The sequence below is a fragment of the Clytia hemisphaerica genome, unplaced genomic scaffold (assembly GCF_902728285.1).
Source record: "Clytia hemisphaerica strain Z4C2 unplaced genomic scaffold, Clytia hemisphaerica genome assembly, whole genome shotgun sequence".
NCBI lineage: Eukaryota > Metazoa > Cnidaria > Hydrozoa > Leptothecata > Clytiidae > Clytia > Clytia hemisphaerica.
The window spans coordinates 28,949-54,497 of record NW_027104108.1 but is presented as its reverse complement, the minus strand read 5'-3'; the positions used below and the strand labels follow the sequence as shown (position 1 = coordinate 54,497).

The window sequence follows — 25,549 nt, the reverse complement described above, 5'->3', positions numbered from 1 at the left end:
TATCACTAAAGGTGTAAAAATATTTATTGAGATTTTCAAAAATATTTTGGTTAGAGAATTTTACTACTGGAAACTGAATAACCACAAATTTGAGAGGTTTTTTCGAAAATGTATTGTTGTCAAGAAAGATAATTATTGGATTTTAATTATCATAACCATTGAGAGTGATTATTCATTGTTGCGAGAATTTACTCCTGGAAACTCAATAACCATAAATTTAGAGATTTTCCAAAAAAAAAAATTATTGTAAGAGTTATTGTTAAGATAACCACCAAATTGGAAAAACATATTTATTGAAATTTTTTGTTGTGAGAATTTACTACTGGAAAATCCACAAATTTTGGAGGTTTCTGGAAATAATTTATTGTCGTGAGGAAGATTTCTTATTGGTCGCCACAACATTTGAAAGGTCATAATGGAGGAGTTACCATCGAGAAAGCAATTACATTTATCTAATAGGATCAATCATGTTTATCACAAGAACACCAAGATCGTAACCACCAAATCTGAAACTAAACGGTAAGCAAATTACATTTTACATTATAGTCTAATAGAATTCGAAAAGTACACCTTTTGGACCGTAGCCGTCACTTGCCGCGCGGGCTTTTCTTGTCCGTTTTACCACCCTAAAACCGTCTCAGTCTTCTTTTCGCACTTATAGACAATAGAAAAAGGTTTCAAAAAAGGATTGGATCGAGTTTAGGGGGGGTGTCCTCGCGGAAATTGGCGGCTTCGGTCGAAAAGGTGTTTAATATGGCGCTGAAATTTGGTACAAGGGGCTTTTTTCGGAATTAGAACCACCAAATCTGAAACTTAACGGTAAGCAAATTACATTTTCAATGACCGTGTTTTCTCTATTAAAGTACCGTGTTTAAATTTGGAGCTTTTAAATAATCGCCGCCCTTTGATAAGTACCACAATTTAGAAGTGGATGTGGTAGTCTAGCAAGCTAGACGACTAATTCATACATAGTAGAAATAAAGCAAAAAGTAAAAATAAAGGGAACAATTTTAGTCGTCTAGAAACCTTTGTGCACTAACTCCAAACAAAAGAAAAGTGTCAATATTTGCAATTATAATTTTTTCCCGCTCAAAATAATTCTTGAGAAAAACATGTGTGTGGATTTGTGTATTGAAAGTTTCTCATTTGAGTTGATTTTGTTTTGAGAGTTTGTTATTGCTTGATAAATTGTTTTTCTCGCTACGCAAGTTTCTGCGTAGCTAGCCGGGGTATCTATAAGGCTGGAACACCGGGTTCTTCCAGTCGTTTATACAAACTAAATCCCGTATTATTATTATTATTAGTATTGGTATTATTATTATTACACGCATTATAAACGACTCCAGTCTATGGATGTGGAAGATTTTTCACTGCGGCGTGGCATTTGCACATTGCATCAATAAAGTTAATACTGGATTAAAGGCTTTGTTTTTAAATAAGAGTGATATCGTTTGCTGACTCAATTTAAATTTACAAGCTTTTTCACATTGAATTGGCACGGATGTGGAGCAAGATTGGTTAAAAAATCTTTTTTTGCTTATATCAGCATAATCTAACAATAGGCTGACACTGTCCTGATATGAAATATGTGTCTGATATGAAACGGGAACACTTATGTAAAAGAAGAAATCTTGACTTATTAAAATTTGGCAATGAAACTTTGAAATCAGTTCACTCAATCAAAAGTTTTGTTAAAATAACTGAAAATTTTGACCTATCCACAAGTTTTTCAAAAATGTATGTTTCGTGTTTCATGGTGTTTGCATTGGCAACGTGTTAATATCAATGTCGGTTGATATGAACGATGGTAAATATCTGCGGGTGTTCTGAGGGTAATTTTTTTTTGGTCACCGTTTCCTAAGGGTGTTGAAAGGCGATAACTGAAACGGGGTTTTTTTCGTTCCTCTTATTATCTTTACCTAATATTTTTTCTCAACAGTTAAGAGCTGAATATCTTTTAAATTTAAAGGTTTTGTTTTTAAATAAGAGTGATATCATTTGCTTATTCATCAATTTTTATCCACAAGCTTTTACACATTGGGTTGACACGAATGTTGAGCAAGATTGGTCAGAAAAAAGAAAAGAAAAACATTTTTTGCTTATGTAAGCATAATATAACAATAAGGCATAGCTTCTAGAGGGGTCAAGACCCTCTCCTTAGGTAAGAGGACCCCCCCCCTTAAGTGCTAACCCCCCTTAGGAAATTCATTTAAAATTTGACACCCCCGTTAGAAAATCAGTATAATGAAAAATTGAATTTTTGCATAATTCAAGGAAGATCCCCCCTTATCTAAGAAGACCCCCCTAAGGTGAGAAGACCCCCCTTAACTGACAACCCCCCTTAAGAAAGTCATACTTTTAACACCCCCTTGCTTTTGGTTCATCAAAACCCAAGACCCCCCCCCCCCAATGTAGGGGGGTAGAAACTATGTAAGGCAGACACTGTCCTGATATGAAATATGCGTCTGATATGAAACGGGAATACTTATGTAAAAATAAAACCTTTAAGAGCTGAACATCTTTTAAATTTAAGCCTTGATTTTAGATACGTGATACGTTTGTTGTTAGCTGGACTAAATGAGAACCACCTGAACTTTAGTAAAGGTCAATTTACGATGACTCTTTTAGAGGAAAACAAGCTTTTGTAGGGTAGATGTAAGATATTATTCGTATCTCTACGTGAAATCCTTCTCTGTCTGTGTCACAGATATCTTATAAATTACACTAGATAGAGCTACTCCGTCCCTAGCTGAAGCAATATAATCCGCCATCTTTGATAAGTAGACCATTAGTAGACCAGTAGTTCGGTGCCGGCAATTTGATCGATCAAGCCTTTCTTTCGCCTCGTCGCTTTGCGCCATTCAGGTTGATTGAACAAATTGCCGGTACCAAACTGTGACCTACTGTGACCTACTTTCAGCAAAGATGGTGCATTATTATGCTTCACCTGCCGTTGCTTGGAAAATACAGAGTAGCTTTATCTAGTGTTTTATATAAGATATCTATGGTCTGCACCCACTTGTCTGTTCTATATTGTATAATCTTAGGATAAAATCTTTATCACGCAAACTTTTCTGGTTATAATTCAAAAAGAAATACACGTTTTTTTAATAAAAATATACAAAATTTTTGAAGCCTTTGGATGTTCTTATTTATTTGAGTTTTAAGCCTAAAAATGTTCTTAACATGTTCTTATTTTGACCATTTTGTAAGTATTTTTTACCAGTTTTCTAAGAAAAGGGTGTTTTTTGAGTCCACAAAGTCTTAAAATGTTCTTAACTTGTTCTTAACATTTTGGCCATCGAAGCTTTATGTATAGTTTGTTCTTATAAAAAACGTATATTGCGTGCTCCATTTATTAATTTTCATTCGAGATCACTTAACATAAGAATACAATTAGCTTTTGAAAGCTTGAAAGACTTTCAACTTGCCTGAAAAAACTTTCAGTACATAAAAATTGGGAAAATTGCAGTTAGTCACTTACACGCTTTTTTTATAAGAATGGTGTAAATCCATTTCATCATGGATATTCTGAACTTTTTTGGGAAAATCGTCCTAAAATATTCTTACACAATTCTTAGGTTAGTATCCTAATTCAGACTAGATTTAACATTTAGTAAATACGTCTCAAGCATAAAATGGCATTTTTGTGAAAGGAGTGAGCCTTATTTGGGGGTAATTGACAATTTATAGTTGGAAAATGCTCTAAAAATGGCATTCTTAGCTTGAGTAGTAAAATTCCATGATGGTGATATTTTTAACATTATTCTTAATTTTTTGGCAATTTTCATCATGGACATTCTTATAAAGTGTATTCTTATAAAAAAAGCGTGTACATTATTGCAATGGGTTATATCGTTTATATCCAAGAACTAGGCTTCTGCTCTTAAAGGTATATAGGAAATATAGTATAATATATAAGTGTTTCAGACTATCCATGAACTAAGAAAATCTTTACCGGTTGGTGTTTAAAAGGTCGCTGTTGTAAAAGAGTTTGGGTGAGAAGATTTTATTTCAACTAATGTTCCTATGAACTACATGTTTTTTTATAAGAACATTTTGAGGCCTTTTTGGACGATTTTTTAGGAAATTACTCACAAAATGGTGAAGCCATTAAAGGTTCTATTTGAGACCTTTTTTAATACGCCTTTCGCACATTCCAATCTATATCCCGAAGGTCCTTAAGCGGGAACCTGAAAGATATCGCTGAAGTCTCGTAAGGTCTATTTTCAATCGACACCCCGAAAGGTCTCTTTCAAGACCCTTAAAACTGCGAGTGAAGGATATTTCGGAAACATTTTTATGCATTTTTATCCCAAAACATTGAGAACATCCGAAGGTTTCAAAAGTGTTCTTTTTGAGTAATTCTTTACACCTCAAAAGGTTAAAAACATCTGAAGTCTTAAAAAGTGTTCTTATGAAGAAACTTGTATATGGAATAATAGCCTTTTTGAGTAATTTACACCTCTTTTTGATAATCTATTTACATGTAGCTTCAAATAATCCAAATGGATCTTATATAATACTTACCTCGAAATATTACCCCCTTCATTTTCTATCTCTGCGAAGGAGATTTAGTTTAAAACTCAAAAGGGTTACACTTTTTTCTTTTTTAAGAACAAGTAAAATTTTCCTGAGACAAATTTATTTTTGGCTTTTTCAGCGTGAAATTGTTCTCATCCTGTTCTTATTTATAGGTTATTTCAGGGGTTATACTCAAGTTTTGCTATATTCACCCCTAAATTGCTTGAAATTGAGTAATTTTAGGCTCAGCATTGTTCTTAAATTGTTCTTATTTTTTGGCGATTTTGAGCCTCATTGTATTTATAAAATTGTTCTTATAAAGGAAAAAAGTGTAGAGGAGAATATCGGATCGGTACCTTGTATTCACAAAATATTTTTCAAAATGTTCTCAAATGTACTCATTTTTTGAGTGATTTTCCGTGTAGTTGAGAAATCGGGTGTTTTAGAGTATAGAGTGGTCAAATGTTCTTGAGCTTGTTCTTAATATAAAGGCCAATGAAGCCTTATGTTTTTATAAAGTTTGTTGTTATAAAAAAACGTGTATCAAAGTATCGTTTCTACTCCTTAGCCTTTTAGCGAGAAAGGACCTTTGATTAAATACAATTCTCGCTCTCGAATTCGATTTTTAAGGTGAATCGGATTTATATCGAATAAGAGGGCGTATTGGATGGTATAGCGTTGTTTAAGAGAGTTTCTAGTTGACGATGGGCTTCCAATATTATCGAATAATGGAGCGTATCGAATAGAAGAACGTCGAATTAGAGAGCGTCAGCTAGTGATAAGCGAGATATTTCCGAACCAGAAAAAGATCCCGTGATTTTAGCTAAATAGTCATAATCTAAATTTGTGTTCAATTTTCCCTGCTCTCTGTCTGACAGAGTTTTTTTAGATGTCCATATTCAACTTATGAGGGGTTGCACAAGGATTATTCTACCATAAATGTAATTTACATATTCAGACGCTAGTCTTATTTCGAGTAAAAATAAAAACACTGAACACAAAAAAATTTGATTTACAAAATATATTTTTATATGTTGTTTTATTCAAATTGAGATTTTTTTCATCGATGAATGGGATTCCTTGCTCATTGAGGAGGGACTTGAGACTATGTTTTCATTCCTAGTTTTGTGTTGTTGAAAGATTATTTATTCTATTAAGATTCGGTGAATCGGGAAATCGAGGTTTTCTTAGAAAATATGGATGTAAAAAAATTACACGGGTTTTGATCTGCAGAGATAGCTAAAGTCTGCTGTCTCAATATACAGTAATAATATACACGTTTTTTTTATAAGGAACCTTAACTTTGCTCTGAGCCTGGAGTTTCTTATTTTTACAGAGAATTTCAGCCTCAAAGTTCCTTATTGAGTTCCTTATTTACATAGCTGCTAAGTTTGGATTCGCAAAAATTGGATTCCTTAAAACTGGTTTTCTTATTCTCAGCCTGAGCAGTTCCTTAACTATTCCTTATTTTTGGACCATTTTCAGTCTCGAGTCACTTATAAACGTGTTCCTTATATAAAAAAAACGTGTATAGTTTATTTTCTTCTTCTTTTTCTTCATCTTCATTTTTTATCTTCGTTTTTCACGTTTTTGAATTTTTTTTTTGTTGATAATATTCCACTCGGGATTATCTTTTTAACGAGCCCAAAATCGACATCTAATTCGAATTCTATCAAAAGTTATAGCCTTTTTTGTCTCCGCTGCAGATTATATTTGGCCAGACTTTGGCTTCTTTAAAGGATCTTTGATACTGTACACACGCAAATTTTATCGCCTGGCACAAAATCTTTTGAAAAAAGTTAGCACAATCAATGAAAATGTCGGGTCAAAATTTTTAAATAGTTGTAGCAGGTTTTTGAAAAGATTGAAAAGTTGCTTGAGTTCGTTTGATGAATTTCGATTGACAAAATTGACCATACCTATAGTTTGATATAAAGCGTGTAGCTTTCTGCACTCTTTTAATATAAGAACAATTTTTTTAGGAACAACGAGGCTCGAAAATACGAACAATTAAGAACGACAGTCATTTTTTTAGTAAAAATATAAAATATAAAATAAAATATTTTTCCTGTAAGGAAAAGTATGAACTGAAAACATGGGCACATCTTTGAATTAAAGAAATGAGCTGGATATCTACAAAATTTTGGCTCTGCCGTGACTGTTCTTAAATTTTGAAAGTTTTTATCCCAATACATAGCTACGGTTCAAGGTTTTGAATGTCATTATAACAAGTATTCTCTTGTTTGAGAAATTGAGAAATCTGAGGCTCAAATTGCTTATAAATCTTAATTATTAGGCTTTGTCCAATCTTTAGACTGGTGTTCCTATAAAATTGTTCCTATTAAAAAGTGTGTATAAAGGTGTGGTCAAAGTCCTAGTTCGGTCATTACTACACCCCCTTCTCATAGACCCGGTAGGATTTTTTCAGCCAGTGGAGGTAGAAATAACAGACTGAAACACGATGGGGATTGATATTCCTAGTTTGTTAATGGCTGGGGATTTGAGGTTTTTTGTTTTCAAGTTAGAAAATTCAGCGGAGATGGGACAAATAGCATAATATTTTGCACTGAGGATTTATTTATTTGATTATTTTTAGTAGGGACAAACATTGGAGGATAATTTTCCACCAGGGACGATATTTTGGCCAATTTTTCCAGTGTGAAGGGGTCCCAGTGGGTCTGTGAGAAGGGGTTGTATTACTTTACTACAAGTAAAAGATTCTTTAATCATTACATTCTAAAGTTCCTTAAAAAATATTCTTGTTACCAACAAATAAAACGAAGTTTTGGGGGCAGTTAGATATTTGAAAAGCTAGGATAAGCTGGATTAGCTTAATCAAGAAATCTAAACGTTTGTATTGAATCCGAATCCGAATTTATTTTTGGGATATCGAGAAAAAATCCTGTTTTTATCTTAATTTTCATGTTTGAGTAGTTGGAGAAAATTGTTTGTCTAGACGTGATATGAGAGGTGATTTGAGTGGTTTGAGTGGACATAGTGTGGAAAGCGGGCTAGAGAAAAACTTTTAACTTTTCTTAAACAAGAAAAAGTGAAGCCTTCAGATTTGAATGATGGATACACTGACCTTTATTTATCCCTGGACAAAGCTATATCCGCCATCTTTATCCGAATTTTTTTGGGAGTAGTGCTCCCATTAGGGTACCACTTTCCAAAAAACTTTGTTCAGAGTATATAACGGCCAGCGCTATCTTTATTTCCACGCGGTATATTTTTCGAACTTTTAAGATGCATTTTGCAATTACTTAGCGTTTGTGTAAAAAACACGCAGGTGACACGTTTCTAATGGGAAATAAGTGGCTTTACGTGGAAAAACGTAAGAGTGTACGGAAGTTATTTAGATGAGGTGGAGTTTTTATAAGATACTTTAATAATTGGTCATTTGAAGTAATAAAAATGACGCGTTCTTTAGAAAAAGTAACAAAATTGTTTTATTACTGGTTAACGACTAACCAAATCAAATAAGAGCTTGTAAAAACTCCATCCCGTCCCAAGTTATTGATCTTTTATGCACCTCTTATCTATCAGTGCCCACGCCTGCCGACATAGTTCTTGGGTCGTTGGTGTATAAAATCCTTTGGTGCCTCCGGATACTTCAAAGTCACTAAAGGCCGGTCTTCACTTACGCGCACTGCGATCGCACCGTTTCGCTTCAATCTTTTTTGCTTGGAAAAAGATTACGTCGTAAAAATGTAGCGCGCGCTCGAAAAAAAAGTTTAATACACATTTCAACTTTTTTCAACCATTACGTCAGATCGCGCCAATGGAATTGCTTCATTTTTCTTTGGACCAATAGCGTGGAAGCTTTGCTAGATAAAGTGCGATCGCAGTGCGCGCAAGTAGAGACCTGCCTTAAGTGAACTGAGAATTTATCGAAGGTGATGATATGGAGCCATTCCGAGAAAGTATCAATCGCGGTTGAAAATATTGGAAGGTTATCGTAGCTTGGATCACGAGACTTACGTTTGACGAGATGGGATTACTTGCCCATTGAGGAGGGACTTGAGACTTTGTTTTCATTCCTAGTTTTGTGTTGTAGAAAGATTATTTATTCTGTTAAGATTCGGTGAATCGGGAAATCGAGGTTTTCTTAGAAAATATGGATGTAAAAAAATTACACGGTTTTTGATCTGCAGAGATAGCTAAAGTCTGCTGTCTCAATATACAGTATTAGTATACAGTATACATTTGACGTTTTCATCTGTATCACCATTTCGAACAGCTCTATTATATTCTTTGTATCTGACCCCGAAATATCTCTTAGACTCACTGATATATGTAGCATTACAGTCATTACGATTGAAAATAGCCTATGTACGATTGAACCGCCTCTATGATGGGTGCTTTCAAATGGTGCACGGGTCGTGGTGCTGCTAGAGGTCCTTACTGGCGGGATTGAGTCAAAAATGAGCTTGCCGTAGCGTACTCCTTCCTTTGGAATGGCCGTGTAATGACGTCTTAATATGCAGTTATATTAGGAAAGTAATTAAGTCTTAGATTAGGTTTCCAGACTTTTTCCTTGGGTTATTATAACATTTTTACGTTTTCCTTATGAAAGATTTTTACCTGGAAAATAGATTAAGGCTTTAATTTTCGATGCAATAAATTTTTTTTTAGCATCAATCACAGGATAAAAAGTCTAAAATCACATGCTTTGAATTATCTTCTCAACGGTTTATAATTTGTTAGAATTGAAGAACTTGTTGAAGAATCTATAGAAAAAGAAAGTTATTTATCGTAAATTCACATTTTCTTGCCTGGGAAAGATTAGAAATTCATTTCTAGCTCCTTCGGGGCTTTTAAATTCAATGGCGTATGGTTTCAAAATTGGACTTTGAAACTGTAGCTATGTACATATCAAAATGTTCTTACAAAAGAAATAAAATTAAAATACGCTAATGATGGTTTTTTAAAAAGCATCATGCAAATCTTGAGCTCTGCACATTAAAAATACTTTTTTACGTAATTGACGACCTCGTTGCCATCATAATAGATGTATTTTGTAAGATAAGTGAGAAAAATCTGATACGAGAAGTTCTCAACTTTTATAAACGAATTTTTCATAGTGACTACACTGTTAAACGAGTTTTTACGTGACGATTGTTTGACTTGGTATATGAAATGTATTGGTGCAGTCGGAGTGGAGTCTCTATAACCTGAGATCAGATTGTGATTGTTTTCTGCACACCACGCTGAAGCTCTAAAAGGATGTGTGAAAACAAACAATCTGACGAATATGCAATCTCGAAATCGTAGGGACCGCGTTCGTCTAAAAGGACTAGGAATGACAACAAAGTTGCGTGTATGTGTTTATGAATAGGGCGCCGTATTAGCTTTTGACTTCCCGGTGCACAACAAGATTCTTGTTGTAGGATTTTCCGCGGGAGGACTATTTTCCTCAGATGTTTAATTTTCAAGTACCTCCAGAGGTTTACCGTGCGCGTAAGAAAATTATGAACAGCTGTTATCAGGTTACTATAACTCGAACACGCACCTAGCCACAGGGAATACAAATATGTTACAGTTGAGGAAATTTCGAGCTATGGAGTAAGGTTTATAAGACATTGTTAACTGGAAGGACTATAAAACTTGATCGAGTTAAGGTGACATCCGAGTTATAGAGGTTCAAGTTAAAGAGACTCCACTGTATTTGAATTTAACAGGTTTGTGATGGAAAAAGTGGTGATAGGGAAGTTCATCCTTAAAAATGGGGAACCGTTGGGGACTTTTATTTTCTAGTATTCGGCTGTTTTGTTGTTCGTCTCCCCACGCGACAGTTAGTTATTCTAGAAAGGTCTCGGAAAAAAGAGCGTTATTCATCTATAAAATATGTTTGCAACAGGAAGGATGAGAGTTACAGTAAGTTGGTCTAATGTCGACATACCTCATCTAATTCCGACAACCTTCTTTTCAGGGGTAGGAATAAAAGGAAGGTCGGAATCACTGATTGTAACTATATTCTTTGCTGAGCGGTCGGAGAGGAAAATATCTTTTGTTGACCTTTTTCGTAATTCCTATCCCTGAAAAGAAGGGTGTCGAAATTAGACAAACTTTAGATACCTGAATCAAGTTCCAAATCCCAAGTCATTTTAACAAATAAATCATCGGTGTGATCAGCTAAAAATCCGAGTAAATGTCGAATACTCTTAGGTTCCAAATAAACGGGAGGGTTTCGAATAAACGGGGAGGGGGGTTGGAAAATTTAATAAACGGGGGTTTCCTTATTGCCAGGGGGGTTGGAAATTTTATATCTGAAAACCCAAAAATAAGGTAAATATAGGTTAAAATCAGGCTATTTAGAGCAAAATAAGGGACCTTTTCTTTGACAGCTGAAAAGATTCTTAAAAATGAATTAACGAGGGGGGGTCCTAATAAGGTCCGGGGGGGCTGGAAAATATTCGGAAAATTAACAAGAGGGGGCCCGTTTATTTGGAACCTAAAAGTAAATGATAAAATCTTTCGGCAGCATTATCCTTTTTGACACGCACTTTTTTGCTGGGACGTTTGTATGACTATGAAATACAATTTGCTGACGCAAGAGTTCTTCATTTAAACAACGAAATGTTTTTTAAGATGGTATTAGTTAGAAAGGTATGGGTCCAATTAAATAGTCTAATTTGCACATTAGATGTAAATAATAGCTCTTTATGGCTATAATTTAACATAGGAAAAGACCTACCATAGGCGTAGCAAGATACCCTGCAAAATTTATGGATGAGAGCGGTTTTTACGACACTGTAAATCATTGTCTTTGTTTTATCAACAGATAATGAATATGTCATAAACGTCTGCACTCCCTCATAAATTTTGCAGGGTATCTCGCTACGCCTATGCTGAGTAGATTCTTCCTCAATTTTCCAGTCTGTCAATTGACTAAATGATCTCCAATCTGTAGAGCTGGCCTATATAAAGTAAGTAAGCAATCTTGTCAACTTCACATGTTTTGGTCAAATTAATCACCTAGGGGATGGACTTCATTTAATAATTACAAATCACATTTACAAGACTTTCCTTAAACGGAAAATCGACATTTTGTATAATTAATTAATTTACAAAAAGTATGGTTCAGTCAGAGTACTTGACATGGTTGGATAATGCGAGTTAGGAAGCAAACAAGCATGGAAAAAGCTTGACTGGAGCCTAGATTTCCTAACCTGAGATCAGATTTTGATTGTTTTCTGCACACCACGCTGAAGCTCTAAAGGGAATGCACGAATGTGCAATCTCGAAATCGTAAGGACCGTGTTCGTCTAAAAGGACTAGTAATAACAACAAAGTTGCGTGATTGTGTTTATGAATAGGGCGCCGTATCAGTTTTTGACTTTCCGGCGCACAACAAGATTCTTGTTGTAGAGTTTTCCACGGGAGGACTATTTTCAAGCGCCTTCAGACGTTTACCGTGCGCGTAAAACATTTTCAAACTTTCTACTATTTACAGCTTGGCCTACCTAGATGCTTTTAAACCCAGGGTAAACCCGAAAATTTTTAGCCTTGCGCAATATTTAGATCGATAAAGTACGCATGTGTACAGGGGTCTTGCTGGCTGGCTCATTGAGACCAAGGGTATTCCTGTACATTATTTTCCATTTCTCTTGTAATGTAATAGCTACTAATTCGTAACAATTTGGAAATATCTACAACCGGCGCCGAAATATATTGACAAATTTGGGTATTTTAACGTTTTTCAGAATGTAAAGGTCGGACGAGAATTGCAGTTTCAGTACTTCAACTTTGTTTCATTGGATTTTTCGATTTGGGAGGGGTTAAGTGGCTTCCAGGCTATATTCTCAGCCTTATTGGAATATTTTTGAGCTTTTAGATCCTGAGATCCTAAGTCTTAAGTCTAATGTTAAAACTCATAGTTAAAACTCTACTTCCGAACTGTACTTCAAAGCACTTTAAAACCACTTACGGTTTTAAAGTTTTGAGGGAATTCCCCTTTTGTGCCAAATATTTCGGCGCTGATTGTAGTTTTTGTAGGGGTTTTCATTGAAACATTGGTGTCTTGTATGGTAAAAATTGTTAGCAGGTTGCCCAAATTTAATCCTGACTAAATTAATCTACTTTCAAGGTAAACCGAACATTGCTTTACTGTACCTAAGGTAACCTATCTTAAAGAAAGAAATTTTGATGGAAAGATAATTTGAAGTCACGGCGATCTTTCCCCGCCTACGCTTGCTTGCGCGTTTGGAAGTTTGTTTCCCGCGCTTTCGTGTTTTCTTTCTAGTCCTCTTATGATTGGTTCCTTTACTGCTGTTTCTATGGTGATCCTTCTGTAAAATAGACTTTCTCGTTCAAGATGATAGATGGAGCTGCGGAAAAACCAAAACATTTCAAGTTTACTTTGGTTTATGACTGTATAAAGTTGATTTTTTTGCAATCTATACCCTCGGGGGATTTTTCTATACCCTCGGGGGATTTTTTCAAAGATGCTTTTTCCTGAACGTTATTTCTATATTCACAACAGCTACTTTTGAGATTACCAATTTCAACTATCCTAGTTTTCATTTTGAATGAGTAGGTTGCATTTTCTTGAAGGGAAAGTAGTCAAAACATGATTTTTTTGGAGGTATGTTATTTCTCATTTCTGTGTTCTGCAATGTTGACAGAACACTTTTCTTGGTAGATTCAAAATGGCTGCCGATTCATATTTCACAACATCAACACTGAGCAAGTAGGTGATGTGTACCTCGCTGGGTAAGAAAATCTCTCTCTAATCATGGCTGTTTTCATTAAATCCACACCTTTTATTTTTATAGTCAAAATATTACAAAATAATGGAAAAACTATTTAAATGGGCTGGAATCATCAATATCGGGGAATCAGTGAATGATTTGAGATGGAAATCAACGCATGGTACAATGAAATACCGCAACAAATTCATTTCCAAAAGAACTTTTGGCAATTATGAGATATTTTTTGAAGTACATCAATCTACTCTCAACTCACCTCTATTTGTAATCAAGCTTTTCAAAACTGTTTTAGTAGACGATGAAGTAGAAAGTGTTCAAGAGAAGACGTTTAATTGTAAGGCTTCGACAACGGCAGTCAAGAAAATGTTGGGTTATTTAAAAGTGGAAATCAAGGGTAAGATTGTCGGCAACTCTTATTATGGTTTTTACAAAGATGAATATGTTGATGGAGTTAAAGCAGCTGAAATAATTTCTAAACAAGCCTCAGAAGCAGTAGAGAATAATGTTGACAGCGGTGATGCTGATAATGTGAGCTCATCATCTACAGGTGATTCAATTTTTGCCACTTCATCAGGTATGTCAAGAACTTCAAATTGGCTGGATGTGGTTGAGTGGGGAATTAGAAAAGACCACCCTGCGTTTATTAAAAATACAGGCCGTAAGCAAGATAGCAAGAAAATTTATCTCCAGCCAGGTTATCATGCATTACGCACTATCAAGCTTGTTAGCGGAGAGATGATGACCGTGAATCTGAAAATCAAGGAAGAAGATAATAAACCAAAATATGTCATATCTTCTGAGCATGATGAAATATGTGAAGAATCATTCATAATTGGTACATGCCTTTCCAACTTTTTAGATAAGGCTAAAGCAGTTCGCACGAAAAAAAACTGGTCTGGTTTTGAATTTTTCGGTATGCAAAGAACTGACGTACAACGTAAGCTGGTTGCCGAGCTTGATGAGCATCTTGAAGGTTATTGTCCAGGTGAGATAAGTGAGGATGATGGTGGTGATGATACAAACCATGCTCAATTAATCAAGTCCCAACCACTTATGAAAAACATTTTGAATATCAGGAAAAGAAACGCTGGACCGACCAGCAGTTTATGTCCTAAAGCAATCAAAGCCCGCAATGAGGTCATTCATAATGTTGTGAAGTATGTGTCGTTTGGCGATGAAAAGTGTAAATATATATATATATTTTTTTTAACTCTCCCAAAATAGGTACAAATTCTGAATCACGAGGTAGTTATTAGTTCAAGCAACCCAATATTTCAATAATTTTCTTTAAGGTCAGAAAAGTAGAACACAATGGTGATGTTAAGGCTGATGTCCAATTTGCGTGAAGCGCGCGTAAAACCTTTTTTAAGTTAACGTAATTAGTTGATTGAAAATAGAAACAATTCCACCGGTCAAAATTGACATAACCGTTGAAAAAATTAAATTTCCTTTAACCTTTTTTTGTTTGCCTGAAGTTATTAATTTATTATTAATTTATTTTAAGTAAATTAATTATTTGGCAATTATTTTTTAACCTTTCTTTTTCCCTTTTAGCATTTGTTCAACATCTCATCACTGAGTGTCCAGATGTAATCGAATCAGCTTTGGAACTTAATGAAGATTACCTTTGTCGAATTATTTCAAAACTTAATTTGAAGACTAAACCAAAGACTTTGAACGAGAAGGATACAGCTGAGATGCTCATTGGGAAAGCTGATATTTCTCAACGAGGCTATGGGAATATTCGTACCATCCTTGCTGCAAAATCTGTTAATATTCCTTCTTACAAAAATGTGAAAACATATGTGAATGAGTTGAATGTTGGAAATATTGCCCCAATACATGAAAGTGAAAGCAATTGTAAATGTATGGGGTACTTTTGTACAGTTACTGAGACACTTCAAATGATTGCTTCATGTAATGATCTTTTTTCAAAAATGAAGTTTTTCTCTATTGAAAGACAAAATAAAATCAGAAAATTTTTGATTTCAAAAGATGAAGACCTGTACCACAATTTTGATAGTCACAAAAAACCATATTTTTGAGAGACACTGGAGACAACTTCCGAGCAGCGTCAAAATACCCGACTGAACAGACATCATTCAGTGTACTAAACATTGAAGAGCTAATCACATGTCCATATGGACAGTTTATTTCTACCTTATGGAGAGGAAAGGAGTCACGGGAAACTTTGCGTACACATGTCTCAAGAATTTACAACGAGCTTACAGATTTGGTGAAATATGGTGTAGATTTAACTGTTGGTGATGAAAAAGAACATTTTAATATTGTAGTAATAAGTGTTACTGATTTAAGTTTTACAAAAGAAATGTTGGGAAAGTGCCAGTGTACTCACACATTTGGATGTATTCATTGTGAGTTAAATAGTAAAGAATGGTGTTCTCTGCAACCAAAAGTTGGTCAGTCGCAATCGTACAAGAAAATGATAGCACGAGGAGAAGAAGCCCTTGAGAAGTTGGGCAATTGCCCAGACAAAGGTAGTCAAATCTACAAAAAGTTTACATCAGATCATTTTGCTCAATGGGTAGGTGCAATATAATTTTGCTGTACAGAAAAGGTTTAATTTTCACGCTTACTAATTTTCAGGGAACTTATTTCCCTGCTAAGAGGGTCTAAAATATCTATATTTCGCAGAACTAATAATCACGCTTGACACCCACTTTTTGCTAAAGTTTTCTCATTTTCCTAGGGGTATTTGAAATTATTTGACAAAACTGCATATTGCGGGACTAATGTTTTCGATAGACACCCAGAGACACCCAAAAACGCAAAAATTAATTCCCACAAAAATTAGTTCCGCAAAAATTAATTACCACAAAAACTAGTTTCCTTAAGGTATATGGATTACTCTTCTGTGCTTAATTGACTTTTCTCGCAAAGGTGTCAAAAACCTTAATTTTCCCACCAAAATCACTCCAATATCCCTTAATTATGACCCCCACCCCATTTTATGATTTTTCTACCAGAGTGTCCACTTATCAGACCCCCCTCCTCCTACAATTAAGCACAGAAGAGTACCGGATTATGGATAACCCTTTTTTCTTTTTTTCAGGCACCAGTCTTATTCAAAGGAACTATTGTCGAATTAACTCCACCTTGTGCTCTACATATGATATTGGCCCACCATCGCTATCTCTGGAAATTTCTACATCAAACGGTCACCAAAAGAAATCAAACGCACCTTATCCCAGTAGCTTTGAGAAAAATCGGTTGCACTTATCTTGCTTTCCAAATTGAATCCTACCATAATAGGTAGTTATTGTTTTAAAGAAAATAATTTTATCAGCTATTTTTGTGATACCATTATTTACAATGCATTGCTGAACAAGGATATTTTTGAATGAAAATTTCTGCCAGCACAGGATTTTAAATTTTATAACTACACGTTTTTTATATGCATAACACTTATAAGCATACCCAGGCTCAAATCTTGGAATACTTAGCATAACGAGGCTCACAAAAATTTACCCTGTGCTTATAAAAAAGGTGTATGATAATTAAAATTCGAGATTTTAGAGTTTAATTTTGTTTTCCCATAGCAAAAATAAATCGTACGATGGATCTGACACACTTAAGATGATTGGCAACGATTGCAAATTAATGGAACAAAATATCGATACGTTCTTGAATGTCTTTGTAGAAGAGCTCAATCAATCCTGGAATTCTAACAAGACGAATTCATTGAGAAGTATATTGAAGTTGTATAATGCATTTAGTGATATTGCAAGGTATCTTTTCTCAAATTTTTGCTGATATAATTAATTCTGATTTTATGTTAAAGGTGTTTATTCTAACCCAATCTTTGAGAATTTTGAAGAGCAAGTATCTTTCAGAAAATTCAATAGAGACCCGTAGTATACAGTTATTAAAATTCTAATAATGAATTTAGAAAAAACAATCGCTAAACGTACAAATTATTTCTTTTTAGGGATCTCAGAGCTACCCATGCTGACGAAACAAGAATAGAATCGTTTCAAAGAAGAGTAGAAGCCTTTGTTCAGCTTTTTCTAATCCAGTCTCCAAAGAAAGTCGTGGATAAGATGCCATATCTCCATTACCTGAGGAATCATGTTAGTGACCTAATGAAACTCTTCATGCACCTATTCGATTGGGGTTATGGCTACTTTTCAACAAATGCTGGTGAGCATTTAAATAAACGTATCAAACAAACTGAGCTCTCTCACACTAACATGGACACACAACGATTCCGCACAATCATACATATTTTACGTACCAAACAATTTAAGTTTACTGCTTCCATCATGTCTTCAAAGAAGAAAACCAGCATCACTTGCTCAGCTTGTAACCAAACGGGACATAACAAGAGGAACAAGTCATGTCCAATGCATGAATCCCATCCACCTATTATCTTTGATGATACAGATGAAGAATCTGGAAGTGAAGATTAACATTTTACCATTTTCGAAATTGTATTCTAGAGTTTTTTTCGAATTGTAGCCTAGTTCCTTATTTTATTGTTTTAAAAAGTTGAGACATCATTGTATTTTATGCCCTTTGTTTCGAAAAAAAAAAGGTACAGGTGAGAGCCGTGGATCGAATCCATACTTGGCTGGGTGTACCAACTTTATCAAAAGTACAGCCAAATTCTAATGCAAATCATATCGAAACAGAGTTTTAGGATTATTTTACTTATTAGATTTGTATTTTTTGCCCTTTGTTTCGAAAAAATAAACAAGCGATACCTGGTTATCTGGAGAACAAAATATAATTTTGCTCATTTTCTTACAAAAAACACATCTCGCAACGGAAATTCACGTCTAAATACAAATACACTCTTTCAAATTACTCACCCCCGTATCACAGACCGGTGGGACCCCATCCCCACTGGAAAAATTGGCCCCAAATTCGTCCCCTGTGAGAAAAATACCCTGAAATTCCATCCCCATTGGAAAACTACACTGAACCCTCATCCCCACTAGGAAAACACTAAAATTTTGGGAAATCCCCACTGGTTTTTTGAGTTGTGAACAATAGAATTCAAAATCCCCACCCATTAAAAGCAAGGGATTTTCCGTCCCCATTGGCATTTGAGTCCTTCATTTTATCCTCACTGGCTAAAAACCGGGTCACTGAGACAGGGGTGTAATTACAACTTCATGAATCAAAAACATCTATCTCGTCTAAAAAAACTGAAAATTTCGGTTAAGAACATTGATCTATGCTTATAAAAAGTTATTCTCATTGATAAAGATTAGTTTTAAAGCCAAAAAATTTTTTTTGAGAGAATCAGCTTACCCTATGTTCATGCAAAAAATAAGAAAAAAATTAATGATTCAATTTCCACAGTCCAAAAAAACCCTTTTTAGCTGCTTTTTGGCTGAAATTTGCTTACTTTTTTCTTTTTGAAAATCGGGCTCCGATTAGCAACCAAAATTTCTTGCTCAAACACAAAAAAGCTAATAACTAAGTAATTGGGGACGTGCTTATAAAAAAAGATCGAATTCGGCCCATTTTCTTATAAAAAACATGTCTAGCAACCATTATTTCGTGCCTAAGTAAACACAAGCATTCTTTCAAATTATGACTACGTGAGCAAAAATAAAAAAGCAAAAAGTACAGGCGAGAGCTGTGAATTGAATCCATACTTGGCTGGGTGTACCAACTTTATCAAAAGTACAGCCAAATAGAAACAAAGATTTAAAGATTTATAATTGTAGCTGATTTTATATCTTTCTATTTCATGAACAAATAAGCACCATCTTGTTTATAATGTTCCTTTTAAAAATAACAAACAACATAGCTAAAATAAATAATAAATGTTTTCTATCTTATGAATAAAATGAAGAAATTTGTCCTAAAAAAGTTTTAAAAATAACAATATGGCTAAATAAACATCTTTTTTGCTAAAAATATCAATATGGCTAAATAAACATCACTTTTTTGCTAAAAATATCAATATGGCTAAATAAACTTTATTTTTTTGTTAAAATCTTCAATATGTTTTCACTTTTCTCAATAAAATACAAAAAAATGGGAATCTACTCGTGTTAAATGAATAAAATATGACGTATAAATATTATTTTAAATGTCGCTGGTATAAACCACATATATGTTCTAAAAGATAAATGTACTCTCAATAAACACTAAAATAACATCTGCACATTTTAACCAAGGAAAAATGCATTGCGCATAATCACCGCATTAAATTTCGTGCATTTTTAGGCATCTGTGCGAAAATTATAATACGCGCAAAACCAGTAATATCAAAGGTAAATTCAAAAAAATTTAAGAATGATGGAGATTTTCGAAAAGTACGCCTGGGATTTCTGATCATACAAAAATACAGATAATTCAAATTAATCAAAATGGATTGAATGTGCACTAATGGTGTCACCACAATCTAGAAAAAAATGGCTATCAGAACTAATTTGGGACCTTAAAACATAATATAATCAAGGTAGGCAGGTAGGTAGGTAATATTTAAAAACACATTTTGTTAAAAAAACAAAGTTTGATCAACTTCATTAAATTATGATAAGCTCTAACTACCTGCCAAACTTGCAATAAACTAAAATGATAAAAAATATAAGAACTTAAAAACCAACAAAATAAAAACACATCTATATATCTAGATATTCATGATAATTCTGTACTATTTTTCCCTATCATATATATAGCAGTTATTGAAAAATTGATTTGACAGCCATGATTATTGGTGGAAAAAAGCTTAATGTTAAATCATCATGTTCCTTAAAAGTCACAAGTAACAAGTGTTTTTTCACAAACTCTGATTTCAATAAAATAACGTGAACGGCAACAACTTGCAACACAGACGTTTTCTCCTCAGATTGCTACGTTTTCGTTCTTTTTTTTCAAGGAATGTTCAAAATAGTATTCCAGAGGTTGAAGCAAAATCAACGCATTCAAATAATTTAAAAACAGTTAAGTCCGTGTTGCAAGTTATGGCTGTTTACGGTACTGTAGCACATCTAACATTTTGCCACCACAATAATACTATGAATATCATAAATAGCATGTCATAAATATTACTAAACAGCAACTTCATGAGTTAGAAAACCAAGAAAATTAAAGCACGCATTTTTAAATTGAATGTTTAAGGTTCCAAATTTGTTCTCGTCAACTTTGTCAAAATTGACTGTGACACTGTGGTGCACATTTAATCCATTACTAGAAATTCTTGCAATGTTCCCTTTAAAACACGGTTGATGGATTACTTCGTAGAGGGCATTGTTTGCATTTTTCTGAATTGGTTTACTGAACCGAACAGAATTAAAGTTTGGTTGGTCGTATGCGCGGAAAAAGCCAAGAATTTGAAGGTATTCAGAGCGTACTTTGAGAAAATCGCCACAATTCAATGGCTGCTCACGTACGATCAAAGACTCATCCTGGTCCTTGACAGATAAAGTAACAGTTCCTATTCCAGGTGTTCTTCTCATAATTGTTGGGTCGCATTTTAAAAACAAGTTACCAAGAGTGTTATCCTTGACCCATTCTGGGATTTCATCGTTAAAGTCAAACCCATTCGATAGTACAAAGATCATTACATCATTGCTTTCAGGTATCTCCATTAATGGAATAACTAAGTATCCCTCTTCAAATGTGCCGTGCGATCCATCCAAAAATTTCAAACCCATGTCGGCTGCTAGCTTCATCCACGGCGTAATTAAAGTCACATCTCCAGACGAATGGAATTTCAATATCGATTCTATCGGAAAATATTTCTGAAGATCTGTTATAGAATTCACCATGAAATTACTGTTACGAGGAATGTTTAATACTTTGGTTGCAGTTGTTGTAGTAGTAGCATCAGCATGCAGGTGGTGGTGACGAGGAGTAGTGTCATCAGTATTTAAGAAGAAGAGTCGTTCGAAAATCCAAATATGAACCTTTCCAATAACTACAACCCGATCATATGGGTTGGCTGCGTTTGACTTAATGGTGTTATTGTCTCTCAACTTCTTAGAGAGATTCTTCTTCGTGTTAGCATATACGTCCTTGAGAAATGCTTCCAGCACAACTACTTTTTGTGACGCCATGTTTGTTTTGATTTTCGAGCATGTACAGTTTTGTGCATAACAGAAACCTCACGGAAAACAAACTATGTACAGGTGAAAAGGGATAAAGAAGAGGCGTAAGTCCGCGATGTATTTTACAGAACGCTTTCACTTTTGCGCCATAGTTCCGAATCAAGATCGCCGTGACGGCGATCTTTCCCCGCCTACGCTTGCTTGCGCGTTTGGAAGTTTGTTTCCCGCGCTTTCGTGTTTTCTTTCTAGTCCTCTTATGATTGGTTCCTTTACTGCTGTTTCTATGGTGATCCTTCTGTAAAATAGACTTTCTCGTTCAAGATGATAGATGGAGCTGCGGAAAAACCAAAACATTTCAAGTTTACTTTGGTTTATGACTGTATAAAGTTGATTTTTTTGCAATCTATACCCTCGGGGGATTTTTCTATACCCTCGGGGGATTTTTTCAAAGATGCTTTTTCCTGAACGTTATTTCTATATTCACAACAGCTACTTTTGAGATTACCAATTTCAACTATCCTAGTTTTCATTTTGAATGAGTAGGTTGCATTTTCTTGAAGGGAAAGTAGTCAAAACATGATTTTTTTGGAGGTATGTTATTTCTCATTTCTGTGTTCTGCAATGTTGACAGAACACTTTTCTTGGTAGATTCAAAATGGCTGCCGATTCATATTTCACAACATCAACACTGAGCAAGTAGGTGATGTGTACCTCGCTGGGTAAGAAAATCTCTCTCTAATCATGGCTGTTTTCATTAAATCCACACCTTTTATTTTTATAGTCAAAATATTACAAAATAATGGAAAAACTATTTAAATGGGCTGGAATCATCAATATCGGGGAATCAGTGAATGATTTGAGATGGAAATCAACGCATGGTACAATGAAATACCGCAACAAATTCATTTCCAAAAGAACTTTTGGCAATTATGAGATATTTTTTGAAGTACATCAATCTACTCTCAACTCACCTCTATTTGTAATCAAGCTTTTCAAAACTGTTTAGTAGACGATGAAGTAGAAAGTGTTCAAGAGAAGACGTTTAATTGTAAGGCTTCGACAACGGCAGTCAAGAAAATGTTGGGTTATTTAAAAGTGGAAATCAAGGGTAAGATTGTCGGCAACTCTTATTATGGTTTTTACAAAGATGATATGTTGATGGAGTTAAAGCAGCTGAAATAATTTCTAAACAAGCCTCAGAAGCAGTAGAGAATAATGTTGACAGCGGTGATGCTGATAATGTGAGCTCATCATCTACAGGTGATTCAATTTTTGCCACTTCATCAGGTATGTCAAGAACTTCAAATTGGCTGGATGTGGTTGAGTGGGGAATTAGAAAAGACCACCCTGCGTTTATTAAAAATACAGGCCGTAAGCAAGATAGCAAGAAAATTTATCTCCAGCCAGGTTATCATGCATTACGCACTATCAAGCTTGTTAGCGGAGAGATGATGACCGTGAATCTGAAAATCAAGGAAGAAGATAATAAACCAAAATATGTCATATCTTCTGAGCATGATGAAATATGTGAAGAATCATTCATAATTGGTACATGCCTTTCCAACTTTTTAGATAAGGCTAAAGCAGTTCGCACGAAAAAAAACTGGTCTGGTTTTGAATTTTTCGGTATGCAAAGAACTGACGTACAACGTAAGCTGGTTGCCGAGCTTGATGAGCATCTTGAAGGTTATTGTCCAGGTGAGATAAGTGAGGATGATGGTGGTGATGATACAAACCATGCTCAATTAATCAAGTCCCAACCACTTATGAAAAACATTTTGAATATCAGGAAAAGAAACGCTGGACCGACCAGCAGTTTATGTCCTAAAGCAATCAAAGCCCGCAATGAGGTCATTCATAATGTTGTGAAGTATGTGTCGTTTGGCGATGAAAAGTGTAAATATATATATATATATTTTTTTTTAACTCTCCCAAAATAGGTACAAATTCTGAATCACGAGGTAGTTATTAGTTCAAGCAACCCAATATTTCAATAATTTTCTTTAAGGTCAGAAAAGTAGAACACAATGGTGATGTTAAGGCTGATGTCCAATTTGCGTGAAGCGCGCGTAAAACCTTTTTTAAGTTAACGTAATTAGTTGATTGAAAATAGAAACAATTCCACCGGTCAAAATTGACATAACCGTTGAAAAAATTAAATTTCCTTTAACCTTTTTTTGTTTGCCTGAAGTTATTAATTTATTATTAATTTATTTTAAGTAAATTAATTATTTGGCAATTATTTTTTAACCTTTCTTTTTCCCTTTAGCATTTGTTCAACATCTCATCACTGAGTGTCCAGATGTAATCGAATCAGCTTTGGAACTTAATGAAGATTACCTTTGTCGAATTATTTCAAAACTTAATTTGAAGACTAAACCAAAGACTTTGAACGAGAAGGATACAGCTGAGATGCTCATTGGGAAAGCTGATATTTCTCAACGAGGCTATGGGAATATTCGTACCATCCTTGCTGCAAAATCTGTTAATATTCCTTCTTACAAAAAATGTGAAAACATATGTGAATGAGTTGAATGTTGGAAATATTGCCCCAATACATGAAAGTGAAAGCAATTGTAAATGTATGGGGTACTTTTGTACAGTTACTGAGACACTTCAAATGATTGCTTCATGTAATGATCTTTTTTCAAAAATGAAGTTTTTCTCTATTGAAAGACAAAATAAAATCAGAAAATTTTTGATTTCAAAAGATGAAGACCTGTACCACAATTTTGATAGTCACAAAAAAACCATATTTTTGAGAGACACTGGAGACAACTTCCGAGCAGCGTCAAAATACCCGACTGAACAGACATCATTCAGTGTACTAAACATTGAAGAGCTAATCACATGTCCATATGGACAGTTTATTTCTACCTTATGGAGAGGAAAGGAGTCACGGGAAACTTTGCGTACACATGTCTCAAGAATTTACAACGAGCTTACAGATTTGGTGAAATATGGTGTAGATTTAACTGTTGGTGATGAAAAAGAACATTTTAATATTGTAGTAATAAGTGTTACTGATTTAAGTTTTACAAAAGAAATGTTGGGAAAGTGCCAGTGTACTCACACATTTGGATGTATTCATTGTGAGTTAAATAGTAAAGAATGGTGTTCTCTGCAACCAAAAGTTGGTCAGTCGCAATCGTACAAGAAAATGATAGCACGAGGAGAAGAAGCCCTTGAGAAGTTGGGCAATTGCCCAGACAAAGGTAGTCAAATCTACAAAAAGTTTACATCAGATCATTTTGCTCAATGGGTAGGTGCAATATAATTTTGCTGTACAGAAAAGGTTTAATTTTCACGCTTACTAATTTTCAGGGAACTTATTTCCCTGCTAAGAGGGTCTAAAATATCTATATTTCGCAGAACTAATAATCACGCTTGACACCCACTTTTTGCTAAAGTTTTCTCATTTTCCTAGGGGTATTTGAAATTATTTGACAAAACTGCATATTGCGGGACTAATGTTTTCGATAGACACCCAGAGACACCCAAAAACGCAAAAATTAATTCCCACAAAAATTAGTTCCGCAAAAATTAATTACCACAAAAACTAGTTTCCTTAAGGTATATGGATTACTCTTCTGTGCTTAATTGACTTTTCTCGCAAAGGTGTCAAAAACCTTAATTTTCCCACCAAAATCACTCCAATATCCCTTAATTATGACCCCCACCCCATTTTATGATTTTTCTACCAGAGTGTCCACTTATCAGACCCCCCTCCTCCTACAATTAAGCACAGAAGAGTACCGGATTATGGATAACCCTTTTTTCTTTTTTTCAGGCACCAGTCTTATTCAAAGGAACTATTGTCGAATTAACTCCACCTTGTGCTCTACATATGATATTGGCCCACCATCGCTATCTCTGGAAATTTCTACATCAAACGGTCACCAAAAGAAATCAAACGCACCTTATCCCAGTAGCTTTGAGAAAAATCGGTTGCACTTATCTTGCTTTCCAAATTGAATCCTACCATAATAGGTAGTTATTGTTTTAAAGAAAATAATTTTATCAGCTATTTTTGTGATACCATTATTTACAATGCATTGCTGAACAAGGATATTTTTGAATGAAAATTTCTGCCAGCACAGGATTTTAAATTTTATAACTACACGTTTTTTATATGCATAACACTTATAAGCATACCCAGGCTCAAATCTTGGAATACTTAGCATAACGAGGCTCACAAAAATTTACCCTGTGCTTATAAAAAAGGTGTATGATAATTAAAATTCGAGATTTTAGAGTTTAATTTTGTTTTCCCATAGCAAAATA

At 34.6% G+C, this 25,549-nt stretch overlaps 2 protein-coding genes across 2 annotated transcripts; both read left to right on the top strand.

Moving 5' to 3' along the window:
- Window positions 1–414: 414 nt before the first annotated feature.
- LOC136813313 (uncharacterized) lies at window positions 415–15,280 on the top strand. The gene is made up of 3 exons (XM_067069829.1): window positions 415–519; window positions 13,302–14,418; window positions 14,790–15,280. Exons 2-3 carry the CDS (start codon window positions 13,320–13,322, stop codon window positions 15,278–15,280), a joined length of 1,590 nt encoding a protein of 529 aa, XP_066925930.1. The 5' UTR covers window positions 415–519; window positions 13,302–13,319.
- On the top strand, window positions 15,279–17,760 carry LOC136813316 (uncharacterized). Its single transcript, XM_067069832.1, has 4 exons — window positions 15,279–15,780; window positions 16,309–16,508; window positions 16,796–16,984; window positions 17,185–17,760. Exons 1-4 carry the CDS (start codon window positions 15,565–15,567, stop codon window positions 17,663–17,665), a joined length of 1,086 nt encoding a protein of 361 aa, XP_066925933.1. The 5' UTR covers window positions 15,279–15,564; the 3' UTR covers window positions 17,666–17,760.
- Window positions 17,761–25,549: the final 7,789 nt, after the last annotated feature.

Bases quoted from the DNA above. Each gene is read 5' to 3' on its own strand.
- LOC136813316 (XM_067069832.1), top strand. From the start codon at position 15,565: ATGTTGGGAAAGTGCCAGTGTACTCACACATTTGGATGTATTCATTGT. The intron at 15,781-16,308 runs GTAGGTGCAATA...TCTTTTTTTCAG, and splicing joins CAGATCATTTTGCTCAATGG to GCACCAGTCTTATTCAAAGG. The intron at 16,985-17,184 runs GTATCTTTTCTC...ATTTCTTTTTAG, and splicing joins GCATTTAGTGATATTGCAAG to GGATCTCAGAGCTACCCATG.
- LOC136813313 (XM_067069829.1), top strand. From the start codon at position 13,320: ATGGAAAAACTATTTAAATGGGCTGGAATCATCAATATCGGGGAATCA. The intron at 14,419-14,789 runs GTAAATATATAT...TTTCCCTTTTAG, and splicing joins GTCGTTTGGCGATGAAAAGT to CATTTGTTCAACATCTCATC.